At 35.2% G+C, this 16,279-nt stretch overlaps 1 protein-coding gene across 1 annotated transcript in view; it reads right to left on the bottom strand.

The window, feature by feature from the left end:
- Positions 1-16,279, bottom strand: part of LOC145671395 (uncharacterized) — a 51,943-nt gene that overhangs the window by 20,829 nt on the left and 14,835 nt on the right. Inside the window, exon 2 of the mRNA XM_081740515.1 lies at positions 45-2,435. Within this exon, the coding sequence (XP_081596641.1) occupies positions 45-2,023 (1,979 nt within the window). The 5' untranslated portion in view covers positions 2,024-2,435. The remainder of the gene's footprint in view (positions 1-44; positions 2,436-16,279) is intronic.

Genomic DNA, 16,279 nt, shown 5'->3' with positions numbered 1-16,279 from the left:
CACACTTTTATTATATGTTATTAGATGAAAATTCTCATACATACCTTGTTTCGTACAAATCTTGAGCCTCACTTTCGAATGTGCTACCTCCGTTGTCTGCATCACTATCAACGTCAGTCTTCTCTTCTGCTGAGTCGTGTGTAATACATACGCCATCTCCGGATATTTTTTGGAAATGCTTTCCCTTGGTGTAAGAACGTTTAGCAATAGACTCTATATGAGATGACGATATACGTTCGAGCAAACATATTGCTCTGGCTCGTAATTTTCTATCCTTTGTCAATGATATTGCATTAGCGCATGCCACATCTATTATGTTCTGTGTACTATTTATTATGTCAACTTCTTTTTCTGCTTCCAACATATTTACATTGATGTATGTGTTTTTACGACAATTTTGTAAACCTGAATCCATCAAACCTTCTTTTGATTGAAGTATACTGTCTTCTTTTAGTGCGACTGCTTTATTCGAAAATATTTGCAAAACATCTTTAGTATTACTTCTCTCGTAACATGCTTCATTACATAAATCATCTTCTGAACACGACATACTGTCTTGGGTGTACGTAGCGCAGTTAATATTATTATGCAAATCATATTTAGGTAAAGAACCTACAATATTTATTTGTCTTGAACGTGATTTCTTACCTCCTTCTAATGCAATTGAATTATTCAAAGCGATTTCAGACATATCCTTAGTGTCGTTTCTCGCACTACTTATTTGGTTACAGAAATCTTCATCCGCACAAGACAGATCTCTGTTTCCTGCATGCATAGCGCATTTAGTAGAACTGTGTAAATCTGTAATACCAAAATGACTTCCAGTACTCATTCGTTTCGAATGTACTTTATTATCTCCTAACAAAATTGTTGCATTTGATACATCTTTAAATTCATGCTTAGCATCGCTTGTCACGCAAGTTGTCTGATTACGTAAATTATCTGCCAAACACGTTGTACCATTGTATTCTGTTTTGGGAGAGCATTTAGTATGATAGTATAAATCAGAAATAGATAAACGATCGCCAGTACAGATTTCTTTTGACTGAAGTTCTTTGTCTGCTTCTAACAGAATTGTTTGACTCGAAAGAATTTCAAAAACATCCTTAGTATCACTTGTCACACCGGATGTCTGATTAGATAATTGATTTTTCGAATAAGCCATGTCATTGTTTCTTGTGTATGGAGCACATTTATAATTGTGAGAATCTCTAATTTCAAAGTGATCGATAGTAGACACTCCATTAGAACGTAATTTGCATTGTTCTATGGGAATTGTTTTATCTGATGAAAGATTTTTAAGGACATCTGTAGTATCATTTTTCACGGAACTTTCTTGATTCGATAAATGAGCTATCAAAGATACTGAATCATTGTTTTCTGCGTAAGGAGCACATTTAATATAATTATGTAAATCAGAAATTGATATGCTATGAACAGTAGACATTCGTTCCAAATGTAAGTATTTATCTTCTTCCAATAAAATTGTTTGCCTCGAGGCAATTTCAAGAGCATCCTTAGAATCATCTGTCACGCCGTTCGTCTCAATAAACAGATTTCCTTTCGAGGCCGATGTTTTATTTTCTAATGTGTAGGAAGGACGTTTAGTATACTTGAATAAATTTGTAGATGGTGAACGATTGACTGTAGACACTGCGTTTGAATGTACTATGCTATCTTCTTTTAATTTAACCGTTTCATTGGAAACAACGTTAAACACATGCTTAATATTACTTGACATGTCAGTTGTCTGATCAACCAGATTTTCTTCCACAGAGGACGTAAGATTGTTTTTTGAATAGCGAACACGTTTAGTACCACCCAGTAAGTCATATACTGATAAACGATCGAGAATACATACTGCTTGTGAGCGCATTTTCCAATCATCTTTCAATGGGATAGTATTTACACCGAGAACTTTCGTCGACTTGTTCTCAATATTATGGCTGATACCAGCAATCCGATTACATAACTTTTCACATGGACGTGGTATATTTTTACTTACTGTTTCTAAGGTATTCATTTTGTTGTATCTTTATTAATCAAATGAAAATTATGTAACGATGTGTTATCAGGCTTACATCCTCTGTTTTATTTTGCACTCTATCTTCCACGCTGATCTTAAATGTTAACATTGAATTGGTTGTGGAAATTTCATGGTAATTATTACTATTTTCTATAATAAGTTTAAAAGTCAAATTTGATACAGGACTTGTTAGACAACAATAATTTGCATAAAATAACTGCCACCGACAGTAATTACATTAGAACATCCAACATTCGAAGTTTACTGTCCGTATAATCGTCATTTGGTTTCATTGTAACAACGATCACATCTTACAAAAAGGCAGTATCCATGGTAACATTCAATTTAGACTTAATTTTACCTCGCATTCGATCCTGAAGAATTCAACGACGAAAACGAGATCACAATTCTGAAAATATTAACATAAAACGTTCCGTAAATATTCTAATATTGTATATTTATATACAAAATACTATATATACACATACAACTAAAAATCATATATATTGAAGTCTATTTCTTTTAGGAAATGATCAAAAATGAAATTATCTTACTAAGTAATATGAATTGAACCGTAAGATGCTGAAGTTTCATTTTCGTTCTGAAAGCTATACGCTGGGAAATTATTTCGAATGATAGTTTATTTTATGTGTTAATATTTAATGGACAGTGTTGCTCTCAAGCAACATCGCATTCTATTTCGCTATCCGCACGAATGATAACTTCAGTGATAATTTAATTGGCATTACTGCTTTCATACAATAATCATATACATGATTTGTGGGTCGCTTCTTTAGATACATTTAATCTTCGTCAACAGAGGACAGTCACATTTTTATTTGTGGTTTCTCCGCAGGAAAATATTTCCACGAAACTTTTGGTAATTACTGAGAGTATTCTTATGATATTTTACCATAATAGTGAAATGCTGCTCAGTAGCTACACATAAGACCTATTTTATGGCAATGTTGCTTTGGAATAAACATTCTGTATTTTGTAACCAAAGTACAAAAATTACGAAATTACGATCAGGAAGACATGGTTCAACCATAAAAGCAAACTAAATATGTTAATGGTAATGTTGTCAATGTTTGCCCATTAAAGGGATAAATATTTTTATGTTTTGTCATGTATACTCAAGATTTTTTTTATTTAAAAGCCCATTAGCAAAAAACAGTATATAAAAAACATGTGACGTCGTTAATATGCCAAATTAAAATGTTCATCTAACCATCCATACAAAAATATATATTATCGACGAAGAAACTGAAAAGATATGAAGCCTGCGGCTTACGTATCAAACACTTAATCACAGTTATAGTGATAAAAAAATCTGTTTTATAATGCCATTCTTGAGTCACGAATTTTAATTGAAAATGGTTTGACGGAGGGGTTTCATTCAATAACAATTCAACTCGAAACTGTGCTTCATTATGTGGAAAAGGTATTGTACTCTGTCTTGCATGTGCAGTATATATATCTGGAACGATTCTTATTTAGAAATTCAAGGGGATACCAGAAAATCCCAATTAATCTATATTTGAATACTCAAAACCTGCATTCTTGAGTAAAATAAAAAAAAAGTGAACAAAGTACTGGTCCTGACAAGAAGAATAAAATTAATGAATTTTATTTGAGTTAGTGTCCCTTTGACAGCAATGCTATATGAGACGTGGATCTTCAGCTTAACGTGAGACAAATCACATGGTCCTCCGTTGATAATTGATACAGTCTACGCGGCAAAATAAAATGAGTATGCCAAAGACTTTACCACTGACATGTTATTTTCCGTGATGCAACAAAAAACAAGATTTATTCGCGTATAATTCAGGTCGCAGATACAAAGGAAAACACATTTAAATACAATATCACAAATACCCTAATAAACTCAGTAATCTCTGATCACTAAAAGTATTTCCTGATATTTCTTTACTTTTTTTTTTTTTTTTTTTTTTTGCACGGCAACAAAATCTTCAATATTACTTCCTACGAGAAATACGTGATTACTAACATTTATTGAAAATCAATAGAAGTTAAATTATAGGGGATGCGGCACAGGATCGACACGGCACAGGATCGACACGGCATACGACCGACAATTCAGCTCAGAAACCTGTTTCGGTTCTGTGCCGTGTCGATCCTGTGCCGTTTCGGTCCTATGCCGTGTCGATCCTGTGCCGTTTTGCTCTCACGCCGCTGCTCTGAAATAATTTAACTTTTAATCATGTGCCTAAAAAAATAATATTTTTATTATCTGTTTAATCTTTGCTCTTACAAATTATAAACTCCTGTCGATTCTATGCCTGTGCAAGTTATATGCATAGAATACGTACGATCGAAACGGCATAGAGCCGACACGGCATAGGATCGACACGGCACAGGATCGACACGGCATAGGACCGAAACGGCACAGGATCGACACGGCATAGGAACGAAACGGCACAGGATCGACACGGCACAGGATCGACACGGCACAGGATCGACACGGCGCAGGACCGAAACGGCATAGGACCGAAACAACGCACGATCATCCCCACTGCGTAGTATCTATAAAACCAAATATTTATTTCTCATAAAAGCAATCAGAGACCTGTCAATTGATTTTAAAATATAAGAATTATAAGATATTTACTATATGAATATTAATAATTGTGAGTGACAAAAGAATGATAGTGCTAAATGGACAAAATATAATTTCTTGTGTGCTTGGTCAAAAGCATTTCTATATGTATGGAATACTTATATTTATTATTATTATTATTATTATTATTATTATTATTATTATTATTATTATTTTTATTATTATTATTATTATTACGTTTTAACTCGTTTTGAAATCATGGCCTGATTCCACTAGAAAGCGAAAGCCATGAGAAATGTAAGCTAAGTAGTAATATGGAATACTTTTAATGTTGCTCACTAGAGGAAACATGCTCGCATGTCTTCTCGTCTCGATATCGAGACCACAAGAGACTTTTTTAATAAGAAGCTCAGTTGGGAAGTAATAACTGAGCCGATGGCTCGAGCCGGCTCGCTCGGGGTGAACCATCGGCTCGAGCTGGCTTGGTTGGATGAACCATCTGCTCGGTTCGGCTCATCTGGGCCGAAGGCTCTTGCTGACACGGTTCGGTGAGCTGTTGGCTCGGCTCACTTCTCGGTTCGGGTCCATAGTGAGTGAGCTGTGAGCCCAGCTGCTCAAGTTGTTTACAATTGTAAACCCGGGCCGAACAGTTTTGAAGATATTTGGCCAGTGCCCTATAACTTTTAACAATGTTTGGCTCGAGCCCGAATACTCAACCTAAACCCTCAACCCAAATTCACAAGCTCGTGAACAATATCCTTGACTCCTAGAATTCACGACTACCGAGGTTAGCAATCAACTAGTTTTTTAGTATTCAAACACAGACCGCGTTTCTTTCATGTTTAAACACAGTGTTGTTATAATTATAATTATAATTATTATTTATTATTATTAATAATAATAATAAAAGTTGTACTAGTAGTAGTACTAGTATCATTGATAACCTATATTGTCTATGCAAGATACTTGAAGAGAATACTCGAAACTACAAACCAGATTTGGTTCGACTCGACCCGAATTCGAGTCGAGTTGGAGGAAATTTTTCGAATCGCGTTCAAAGATGTCTGTTTTTAGTCGAATCGAGTTTCAAAGAATACTCGCTCGTACTCACTCGTGCCCATCGTCGGATGACCACATTCTAACAATCGAAAAGTAGGACACAAGTATAATAGTACTGTATATGATATCTTACTGCGTCGGCAATACGCATATCATTATTTCAATTAATGTTAACCTTAAGTTAATGAACATTTTTGTTAAGAAGAAGCACTGAACAAAATTATTAAAGGAATTAAACACAACTCCAAATGCTTTGATGAATAACAAATTGGTTTATTTTATGAACGTACAGTCAAAGTTCGTGTTGGGCTAAATAATAATAATAATAATAATAATAATAATAATAATAATAATAAATTTCGAAGCGTGGTATTATTTTAAGAAATGAAAGAAAATTTAGACCGGCACAAAGGAACTTCTATTTAACTTGGTTAGCATCACTGTCATAAGTTCAATAAGAAACCTTTCCTACTTTACCGATATCTCAACAAGGCCTTCTCAGTAAAAGCGATGTATTGTAAAAAATGGTTTGTTGATTGTTCTCCATCCCTAGTCTTCTGAGGAGTGTTAAAAAACACAGCGGTTCATCATTCAGGAAAAGAGTGTGTTTGATTCAAAATATTGTGAATAAAGAATGAAACATTAAGATATTGCAAATAAATTAACTCTGGACATTTCGCAGGACATTTTAAAGAAGAAGGATATTTCTCGATTTCCTAGACATCTTCGCAACACGCAGGACAGCTCTTTGAAAAACAGTACTGTACTGCGAAAATCAGTACGTCTGGTTACCCTAGCCCATCCCTACGAGTAACGCAGTATGGCATTTTAGCCAATGTTACCTTATATGAAAATATTCATAACTTATAGCTGTCAAGTAAAAATGTGTCCTTGCATTTACATAAAGCAATTCAGAAAGGGCAATAATAATAATAATAATAATAATAATAATAATAATAATAATAATAATAATAATAATAATAATAATAATAAAAGCGATAGTAATAGTAGTACGGAAAATTGAAGTGTTAACATTTGTTCACATATTCTAAGTTTCAGACCTAAAAGTAACGCGTTACTTTCGAAGTAAAGTAACAGTTACTTTTTGGGGGCAAGTAACGCGTTACATTTTAGGAAAAAGTAAAGTAACTTGTAACGCGTTACATTTTTACATGTAACTTACCCAAAACTGTCCATGGGAAAATTGTTCACTGCTCGGGCCAAGATTGTTTCTGACTGTCGACAGATGGATGCCGTTTATGGCAGACCTTTGCCTGAAGTACTGCCCAAAGTTTGTAGTCCAACGGGTTAAGATCCGGGCTGCTAGAAGGCCAATCAGTGGTAGAAATGAAGTGAGGGACGTTCCGCGCCAGCCAGTCCTAAGTTGGTTTCGCTGTGTGGCCTGGAGCGGAATCCTGTTGGAAGGTCCACCTTTCTCCAGGGAACATGGTAGCAGATAGTGGTTACACTATAGGTGTTAGCACTGTGTCCTGGTATACCTTGGCAGATGTTTTAACACCTTGTTCGCAAAAATACAGCTGGGTTGTGCTTGAGTAGCTCACTCCCCACCAAACCATCACTGAGGCAGCATGATGTGTCGGGTGTCATCCAGAAGTCCTAAACGGCAGAACTCCTAAAAATATAGGCACTAGACCTGAATTTTAGTACTTCTGCAGTTTAGAACTTGTGGCACGGTATGATTTTTAGGATTTCTGCCGTTTAGGACTTGTGCCGCGATATGATTTTTAGGACTTCTGGCATTTAGGACTTCTGCCTTTTAGGACTTGTGCCGTTTAGGTCTTGTGCCTTTTTCATTCACTTGCTTTAGTTCTGAAATTCGCCACCACCCCACGAAATTGCGACGATGCAGCAACTAGTTGGCAATAATGTCACGAACGTAGCTAATTCCAACAATAACAGCTATATTTGTACTACTAAGATTATTATTATCACTATCTGTTCTGCACTTATACGTGAATTACATAATACAACTTATTTCATTCTAAGAATTAATTACATAATTAGTTAAGAAATTCGTTTCTTTCGAATGGAGATACGAGAATCCCAAGAAAAATTCCTAAAACAAAAATAAATAAATAAAAAATTGAAAAATGTTTAAAAAGCATATTTTACCAGACTTCTGAAAGCAAGAAAACATTCAGAATTTCAATATATACTGTGTGGAGCGAATTTTATTAAGAGTAAGACAAAAATCCACCAAAGTTTACTTAATTAAGACAAAAGCTCACTAGACATTTCACGAGTGAACATTAAATACCAACGGTATACATAAAGAACGCAGTAGATTTAAAATTGAACAAAGAACATTTATTATGCAATACATTGGGTGACATTCATAAGTTCTAAACGGCACAAGTCCTAAAAATATAGGCACTAGACCTAAATTTTAGGTCCTGTGCCATTTTTGCAGAAATTACTACATAGTCATTTAGGCGTATAGCCTGCAATTTTTTCTAGGGGAGCTTGATTTTTATATATTAAAAGCAAATCAAAAGTTTATTTTCAGATTACGAAAGCTTCAATAAGACAATAAATTTATACATATTACACATGTACATAAATACATAATATTATTGTATTTCCAGTTACTTCCTTTTTGAAACCTGGACCTTGACAGAGCGTAAATTTAGAACCACAGCTTGTGGGAAATGTACGAATAAGTTAGTTATAAGAAATCGGAAACTGTTCATGGAAGTCCATTTGTTTGACTGTATTTATCTTCTGTACTCTTATATAAAAGAGTAAAGATGAGTGATTTTTGGGCAAACTACTACAAGTAGAGTCGATAAATTTTAGTTATAAAATATAATTTTCTTATAAAAGCAGTACATAAGAAAGAATTTTTGGAAATAAGTATCGTAAAAAGGGTGGGGTAAGATTTTTTTAAAGGGTAGTGTATCTCGCAAGTTTCTAAAGCTAGTAAAATAAAACTTGGCATATAAGCTTTCCTATTAAAAAAAAAAAACTGAAAATTGAAAATTAAAAATTGAACACATAAAAGGGAAAGAGCAAAGGGAGCACATTTTTTTATGTTCGATTTCCCCATTACTTACTCAGAAAATATGTAAATAAATTAAGGAAGGATTTGTTTAAGCTAGATGCGTGAAACTCGGCATTTGAACTTTTAACTAAAAGTAATAAAATACTATATGTTTCAGCGTCTTGAAAATTACACTTCTAAGCGAAAGGAGGGTCAGTTTCTATAATATTAAAATATCCCACTGCTTATGAGATTTGGGCAGAAAACTCTTTTTCCTTTAGGCCTCGGTTCATCCAGTTAAGCAAACGAGAGTACAAAGTGGCTGATTAATTAGGTTCTTTTAATTATTTTAACATGTTGACGTAGTTTAATTCTTTTAAAACTGTATTCTTTCACATTCTATTATAAACATATTTCATTTGCTGTAATTATTAAACACGTTTAATAAACATAAAACAGACTAACCTCCGGTCCCGGCCAGAATATGTTTTTGGTGTTAAGCCATCATTTGCCGTCCGTAACATAACCTTTGATTTAAACTTCACGTACTATCAATACTCAAGTCTCAGAAATGTAGCATATATGAAATATACTACTTCTACTACTACTACTATACTACTACTACTACTACTACTACTACTAAATATTAATAACAATAATAATAATAATAATAATAATAATATGTACTTCTGAAATACATATGTATCTATGTGTTATTAATTCTTTCATAATCTTGAAAGAAACTTTTGATTTGTTTTTAGTTTGTAAAAATGAAGGCCCTCTAGAAAAACTTGCTGGCTATACCCTGAATGACTATGTATTGGTTTCTGTACACGTATTGTGTTATCACTTACTAGTCTAGTGTTATTTTTAGAACAAGACAATGGTTCTTGTCTTGGAATATTACTAGTTTGGTTTGGTAGTACAGTGATAGAGTGTGACCTATGATTTTATTTCCCTGTAGGGTATGCTATCTGCAATGCAATAAACTGTATATGCTTCTTCTTCCTAACAAGGCTGGGCGATAAGCCCCTGCAATTCCATTACAAATAAGGACGATATTATTTTATAAACTACTTGGTGAACCTTTGTTAATATAACGCTATTAGTTCTTACAACCTTTTGTTAATCTTATTTAACAATTGCAAAATGGAATAAGAGAGAAAATATATAATGATGATGATAGTTTATTTACATAAGGTATACATACAACAAAAGGGAATCTGTTGGTCACTACTGTGTATCTGCTAAACCAGGGTCAAACTCTGTGTGTCACAAAGGTTAGTTTAACAGAGTTTAAAATAATAATAGATATTTTGTTTGACTTACAAAGATTATCATATTAGCAAAATGATTTGAAATAACACGCCAGACATAGGATAAGCCTTGGGCTATATCGCTTAGAATTGTTTTAAGAGTAAATATATCATTTATGCATTAAATTTCATTACTGGCTACTTACACGTTTCGGCCTCGTATTGGAAGTCAGCTTCTCGTGTTCTTTTCATATTCCACGATAACTGTTTTAATTGCACACTCCGCCAAATTACCTTTCCGACCTTACAATACTTTCTTGGAAAACTTCGGCTAACATATATCACCAGACGTTTCGAAAACCGACATCCTTTACTTCAGGATACAATGCGTTATTTAGCACTTCACCCAACACCTCACCGTTACTATCATTCTCCACTTTCGCTCCTATAATCTACCACCGTTAGATCCCTCTTTACTTATCATCGCCGATTACGTCATTCATGAACATCTTCCTCTCATTCACCCATCATTTCCAGCACAGTGATTACCATTATTTACTAACATGGGACTCATTCATTTTCATCATTGAATAGAGCAGCCTCTAGGCTAAAGATAAGCTCATTTGTCTAACTAATATCACCCACGTGTTGTCCTGTGTATGCATCTCGCCACATCATTCACGCCCATTACTATATCATACGTATCGTGCATTCTATACCTAATCCTTCGTTATGATCATTAATGTTCTTTCCTTATAATATACTGCCTGATTATTTTCTTATTTATCTTCTTACTAATAACAATCATATATATGTAAAGTAACTTGGCTTCAGTTATCGCATCCTTATTGGTATGCAACCGTGCACATCACATTGCATCAGTTTGAGGGAATATTATTGATGAATTGGCAATGGCTTTCATGTTCTTGACGCTAATCCTTACATTTCCGACGATTTGAACTCACGTTTACTGAGTATGAGTGCATTCTGGGGATTTTTCGTAAAGTGTTTCCACACATTTGAATCACCCTGCTTCACTGTTATGCTCTACCGACACTGCAGATGTCTTTCTAGAGCATTTGAGTACAAATTCGCTATACTTAATACTCAGAACATCACTGTTGTCCGGCATCCATACCTGGCGATTATGCAACCACACACAACGGGCATGGTGTCCGCCATTTTATATTTGTTCCAGATATCGACTTAATACAAACGAATTATTGTTACCTGGTACAAGCCTATCAATTCATATCCATTTAGACCAAGTTTCACTTGGAAGATTATCCGGGACTCCCTACGTTCCTTTGGGGAACCCTTGCGCGTGCATGGTAGGATTGTGAAACATGCAAAATTCAATGGAGCAGGTATGACTTCTTCAGTGAATTTTTTACCCGCCCTCTTTATGTTGATTAGTTTCCGAACTATTGGCGTCCGAAACTCATTTTTCCACGCTTTGTAGATCTGAAACTATGTCCGATAGCCGAAAGTTCAAGAGAACTTTTTTTCTTGTCTCAGTGGCAGGAGTCACCTCTCAAGAGTTGTAACACTTATTTTGCAACACTCGATATCTATCTATCTATCTATCTATCTATCTATCTATCTATCTATCTATCTATATATATATATATATATATATATATATATATATATATATATATATATATATATATATATATAGTAAGTAAAGATCTAAGGGTTTACTTGTCCCTACCATAAATCCTTCATTGTAACCAGATTCCGGCGTTGCCGCTCTAACTCAGGTAGAACTGTATAAAGCTCTCAGTATGGCTAACCCCATTACGGTTATCATAGTAGCCCGAGCCCGTGCAGACCTATAAACACATTACCCCACAGAAATGAGTGCCATAAGTCTATGCCTTCTAAAGGCTGTTGCGCCATGAATTTAGTTATCATTATTATTATTGCTAATATTAATATGTAATATTAGTAATAGGCTTAATAAAGATTCTGCCTGTTTATGTGCTCTGCTTGTAAGTATATTATTTCTAACTTTAAGATATAGTTATAGAGGTCATTATATAATTGATCAGTTTCTTTCTAATGTGATTCGTCACGTATATAAAAACTGGACAAACTACAAATTAGGATACTATACACAGGAAATTAATAATGATAGCTTTATTACTCAGATATTAACCTGCATACATTAATACATATGAGATTTAGATACTTAATAGAATGCTTTTTAATCATTTCTTTCTTTAAAAATAAAGTTTTAAATTGTCATTATAGACAGATGGCCTGTCGAATATTATTATTATTATTATTATTATTATTATTATTATTATTATTATTATAGGACAACAGTGATGGCTTATTGCTTGCAGTGCCCAGTAGTAGTTGTTTCCTTTCATCTTCTCAGTTAGAACTTCAGACTGCAGGTCAAAGTGAGCTTCATGGATCACCTGCAAATGCATCTAAGAAGATAGTGTAGAATCCTTCAGATGATCTCCTGAACATGTATGGTTCTTTCCAAAATCTGGAACTAGAAAACTGACAGCTCGGAAAAGGAAGAGATGTGCTATTCTCACAGACACTCTAGAAAAAAGTACTTTCGAAATGAAAAAGAAGCATCTAAAAGCAACCGAAAACGTAAAATCATCAGCTGAGAAGAATTTATTCTCAAGTCGTCTGTTTGGTTTCTGAAGAACCGTACGAAGAACAGGATACAGAAGAAGACTAGGTACAGTGTTTATGTTGTGAGAAGTGGTCTCATTGGTCGTGTTCCGAGAGAAATCCGTACTACATCTGTATAGTTTATAGACATTGACTGCCACAGTGAAAATGAGTGAAGCGATGTTCAAGCTGTAGATTTGATAGCATTAAATTTCTGAATCAAGTCCGATTGTTGCAACTTACCCCAGATGATGTTGCAATTTACCCCATGGGTGGGGCAAGTGTCAACAGTCGGACTTAGTTCAAAAAGTGGATGCTATCAAAACTGCCGTTCGATGTTTTGCACTTCTCTTTTTATGGTATGTAGTTAAGGCATGTACCTTTTAGTACACTCAATATAGTTTTTATATCTATAATAATTTTCGAGTAAAAAAACAGACCTGAAAATTGTTGCAACTAGCCCCATCTTCCCCTACAATCACTTTTTCAAAAAAAAAAATGTATAAAGCCAGTAAAGCAATTAACATGTAGGTCTATTTTCAAAGATAATATAGGAATTTTTCGTGCTGCTAATTATTTATTTTTAAAAAATCAGATGCTGAAACAAATCGATATAGCGCAGTTTAAGCAATTCAGTTTGTTTTATTTAAAAAGAAAACTCTCTATTTACAAATTTGATTGTTCCTATGTATTAGAGCAGTCTTCGAAAAATCAGTGCCTATTGTATTTCTAAAATATAGCTGGAGCCGCGGTGGGTCAGTGGTAGAGCGTTCACCCCTGGTGCATGGGGTCTCGGGTTCAAACCCTGCTCCCGCCAAGTGAACTTTGTGGTCGATAAACGCCGTGTGCGTGGATATTCTCGGGGTTCTCCCGTTTCCTCCCACTTTCTTCATTCCACCATTTCATTCATTTCTCATAATCACCGTCTCCTTCAGCCTAACCGGCATAACCGTGGGACGTAAAACTCAAAGATTTCATTTCATTTTCTAAAATACAGTTGTATTGATTTATTGGTATATATTTACCTTCAGTTTGTTTGAGAGAAAATTATTACAAGAACTAAAAAGTGTTTCTCTAGTAAATACGTTTACATAGTTTAGCTATTGACGTTACTAAACAAATTTGGTTTTTTTAATACATAAAATGGCGCCCGTATATATATAGGGTGTAACTTAATTAATATAACAAACGTCGTTAGGTGATTCCTGACACCGAAATAAAACAAAAACTATACAACAACCTGGGTGTAACACCCGAAAATTTGTCGGAAAAATGTATAAACCGCCATAACTCATGAACAAAACGTCGGATTGAAGTCGGGCAAAAGAATGTCCATTGTTTTTAGTCGTAGATTCGATTAGTGTACAGTGACGATGCAAGGATGACTTCCAAAGAAACTGGAGTATTCCTTTGAGTATTTTATCAAACGTTGAATGAAGAAATGATCAATCAAGTACAAGATTTAACATTAAAAAATAATAGTGCATCGTTCAAGTTAGAAGAACACTCAGAATTCGAAAGAAAGAGAGATACACATGTGTGATTCATCTATTTTGTCTCAGGACGTCTCGGAAGAAGATTTTAAATGGAACGAAGTCTTTAACGTATCACACTTATATCTTCTAGGCTAATGGTAACGGATGATAAATGAACGGCTTCCTGTCCAAGAGTGTGTGAAAAAGGAAAAATAACTTTGATCCAAATTAGGTTTAAAACGACTGTGCATAGGACAGTCAGGCGGCATGTAAATAAATATAACATCGAAAAATGCAAAGATCATATGTGATGAACGAGTGTACAAGGAATTCTCCACATGACCCAGGGATTCCAAATATTGTGTGAATAGATATGGGGCAAAAGTAAGCTGCATTAAACGGTTTCTTCCTCGTAATATGTAATTCCGTGGAATATGGTACTTCTGTGCACAGAAGCAACAAAAGTGGAGAAACAAGGGATGTTGTACACGTTGCATAACGATACCAAGAAGTGCGCTGGAATAGTATACTTGATTTATCCGTTAGATGAATCTTCTCCCAGGAATACTTTTGATGGCGTTTTCCCCTTCCTTCGAGTTGGCAAACCTCAACTTTTCCTTGAGCTATGAAAAACTTCATTGCTATTGTGAATATACCAAAATACTATCCTAGTGTAGACCACTTACATTTTGATTTTATCATTGCCGGAGAAATTTTCTCAAAGGAAGCTCGTTGAAAGTACATTTTAAAAAAAGGATAGTCTTTTTTCGACATTCTAATGTACATACCTTAGAGCTGTATGGAATACCTACGGAACTATCGTCCCTTGTGTGCCAATTGCGAGTGGCTTACAGAAGGCTGTCTTGAAGTTTTATTGTGGAATGGCTTCAGTTGTAATAAGCATCTACGCAACTTGTGAGTGATATACATAGTCAGATGCTCTACTGTTACACGTGTAATTGCTGTATAACAGGATGGGAAATGTTGTGTTCAACGGTAGAGGGTTGTGTCCAGGTATTTAAGGTCGTGTAAAAGTGTAGACGTTGGTGTTTAAGTAAAATTGATTGTGTTAACCTGTACACGCCTGCGCGATGGAAGATTACCCTGTCCACGAGCTGGCAGATATGCAACTCATTTATGGAGTAGCAAAGGGCAATAGCCCAGAAGTGAGGCGTTTATATCGTGACCGTCGCCCTCAAAAGAGAGTAACTTTCCTTGTATTTTTCCACGCCTGCATATTCGACTTCGAGAGAGGGGTCCCTTCGGTTTCTCGTACGTGAAATCGGAGGAAATAGCCCCATATGGACAGCTGAACTTGAAGACAGCGTACGTCGAATGATCAAAACCGTCTTGAAACTATCATGTGTATGGCGTAAAAACCCACATGCAACTCTAGTAAACGATCAGCAGCAGAAATTTGGTGTGGTGTGGTGGATAATTTTGTGGTAGGAACTTATTTATTATCGGTCTGCCTGTGTGGGAGTACGTATCTTTTATTTTTACGTAATTTTCTCCCAAAATTGATAGAACATGTGCCCTTGAAGATAAGACAGCAGATGTGATTTCAGTATGATAGTACACCTGCACATTTTGACAGGAATATGCAGACTTACCTAAATGAAACATTCCCAGATTGGGAGAGAAAAACCTGTGTTATGACAACCTCGTTCATTCTACCTCACGCTGCTTGATTTTTTATTTCGGGGATACGTATGAAACTCCGGCCACGACAGTCGAAGAACTTGTAGCTCGATGTAATATAGCTGCGGCAATCATCTACGAAATTTCAGATGTGCTTGATCACACGCGGAAAAATTTGCTTCGCCGATGTCATCTTTGCAATGCGGTCAACGGTCGACAATATCAGACTGTGAACTGTTATTCTTCATAGCTGTCTCGTGTACACATACTGCATTGCACAAATACTGTACAAGGTACCTCTGAGTATTTCAGTTATCCTACCTTCTCCGAAACAGAATAAATCGATAATTTGAAATTGTATTTCTTTCTTTCCTTGTGCAACACGCGCAAAACCTTGAGTATCGTCGAGTTTCATTCCTTCTGTACTCGTAGTTATTATCTTCCACGAATTTACGCATTACGGGGAGGAAATCTTTTAATCTAGCTTACTTTGGCTCAAATTATATTCACATAATTTGTGGGAATCACTGTTGTTATGTGAAGAATCCCTTATACTCTAGTTCATCGTACATGATCTTTTGCCCCTGACTGTCTTATGCA

Source organism: Thermobia domestica, chromosome 15 (assembly GCF_964235325.1).
Source record: "Thermobia domestica chromosome 15, izTheDome1.hap1.1, whole genome shotgun sequence".
Classification (NCBI taxonomy): domain Eukaryota; kingdom Metazoa; phylum Arthropoda; class Insecta; order Zygentoma; family Lepismatidae; genus Thermobia; species Thermobia domestica.
The sequence above is the reverse complement of the archived record's forward strand: the minus strand, read 5'-3'. Positions and strand labels throughout refer to the sequence as shown.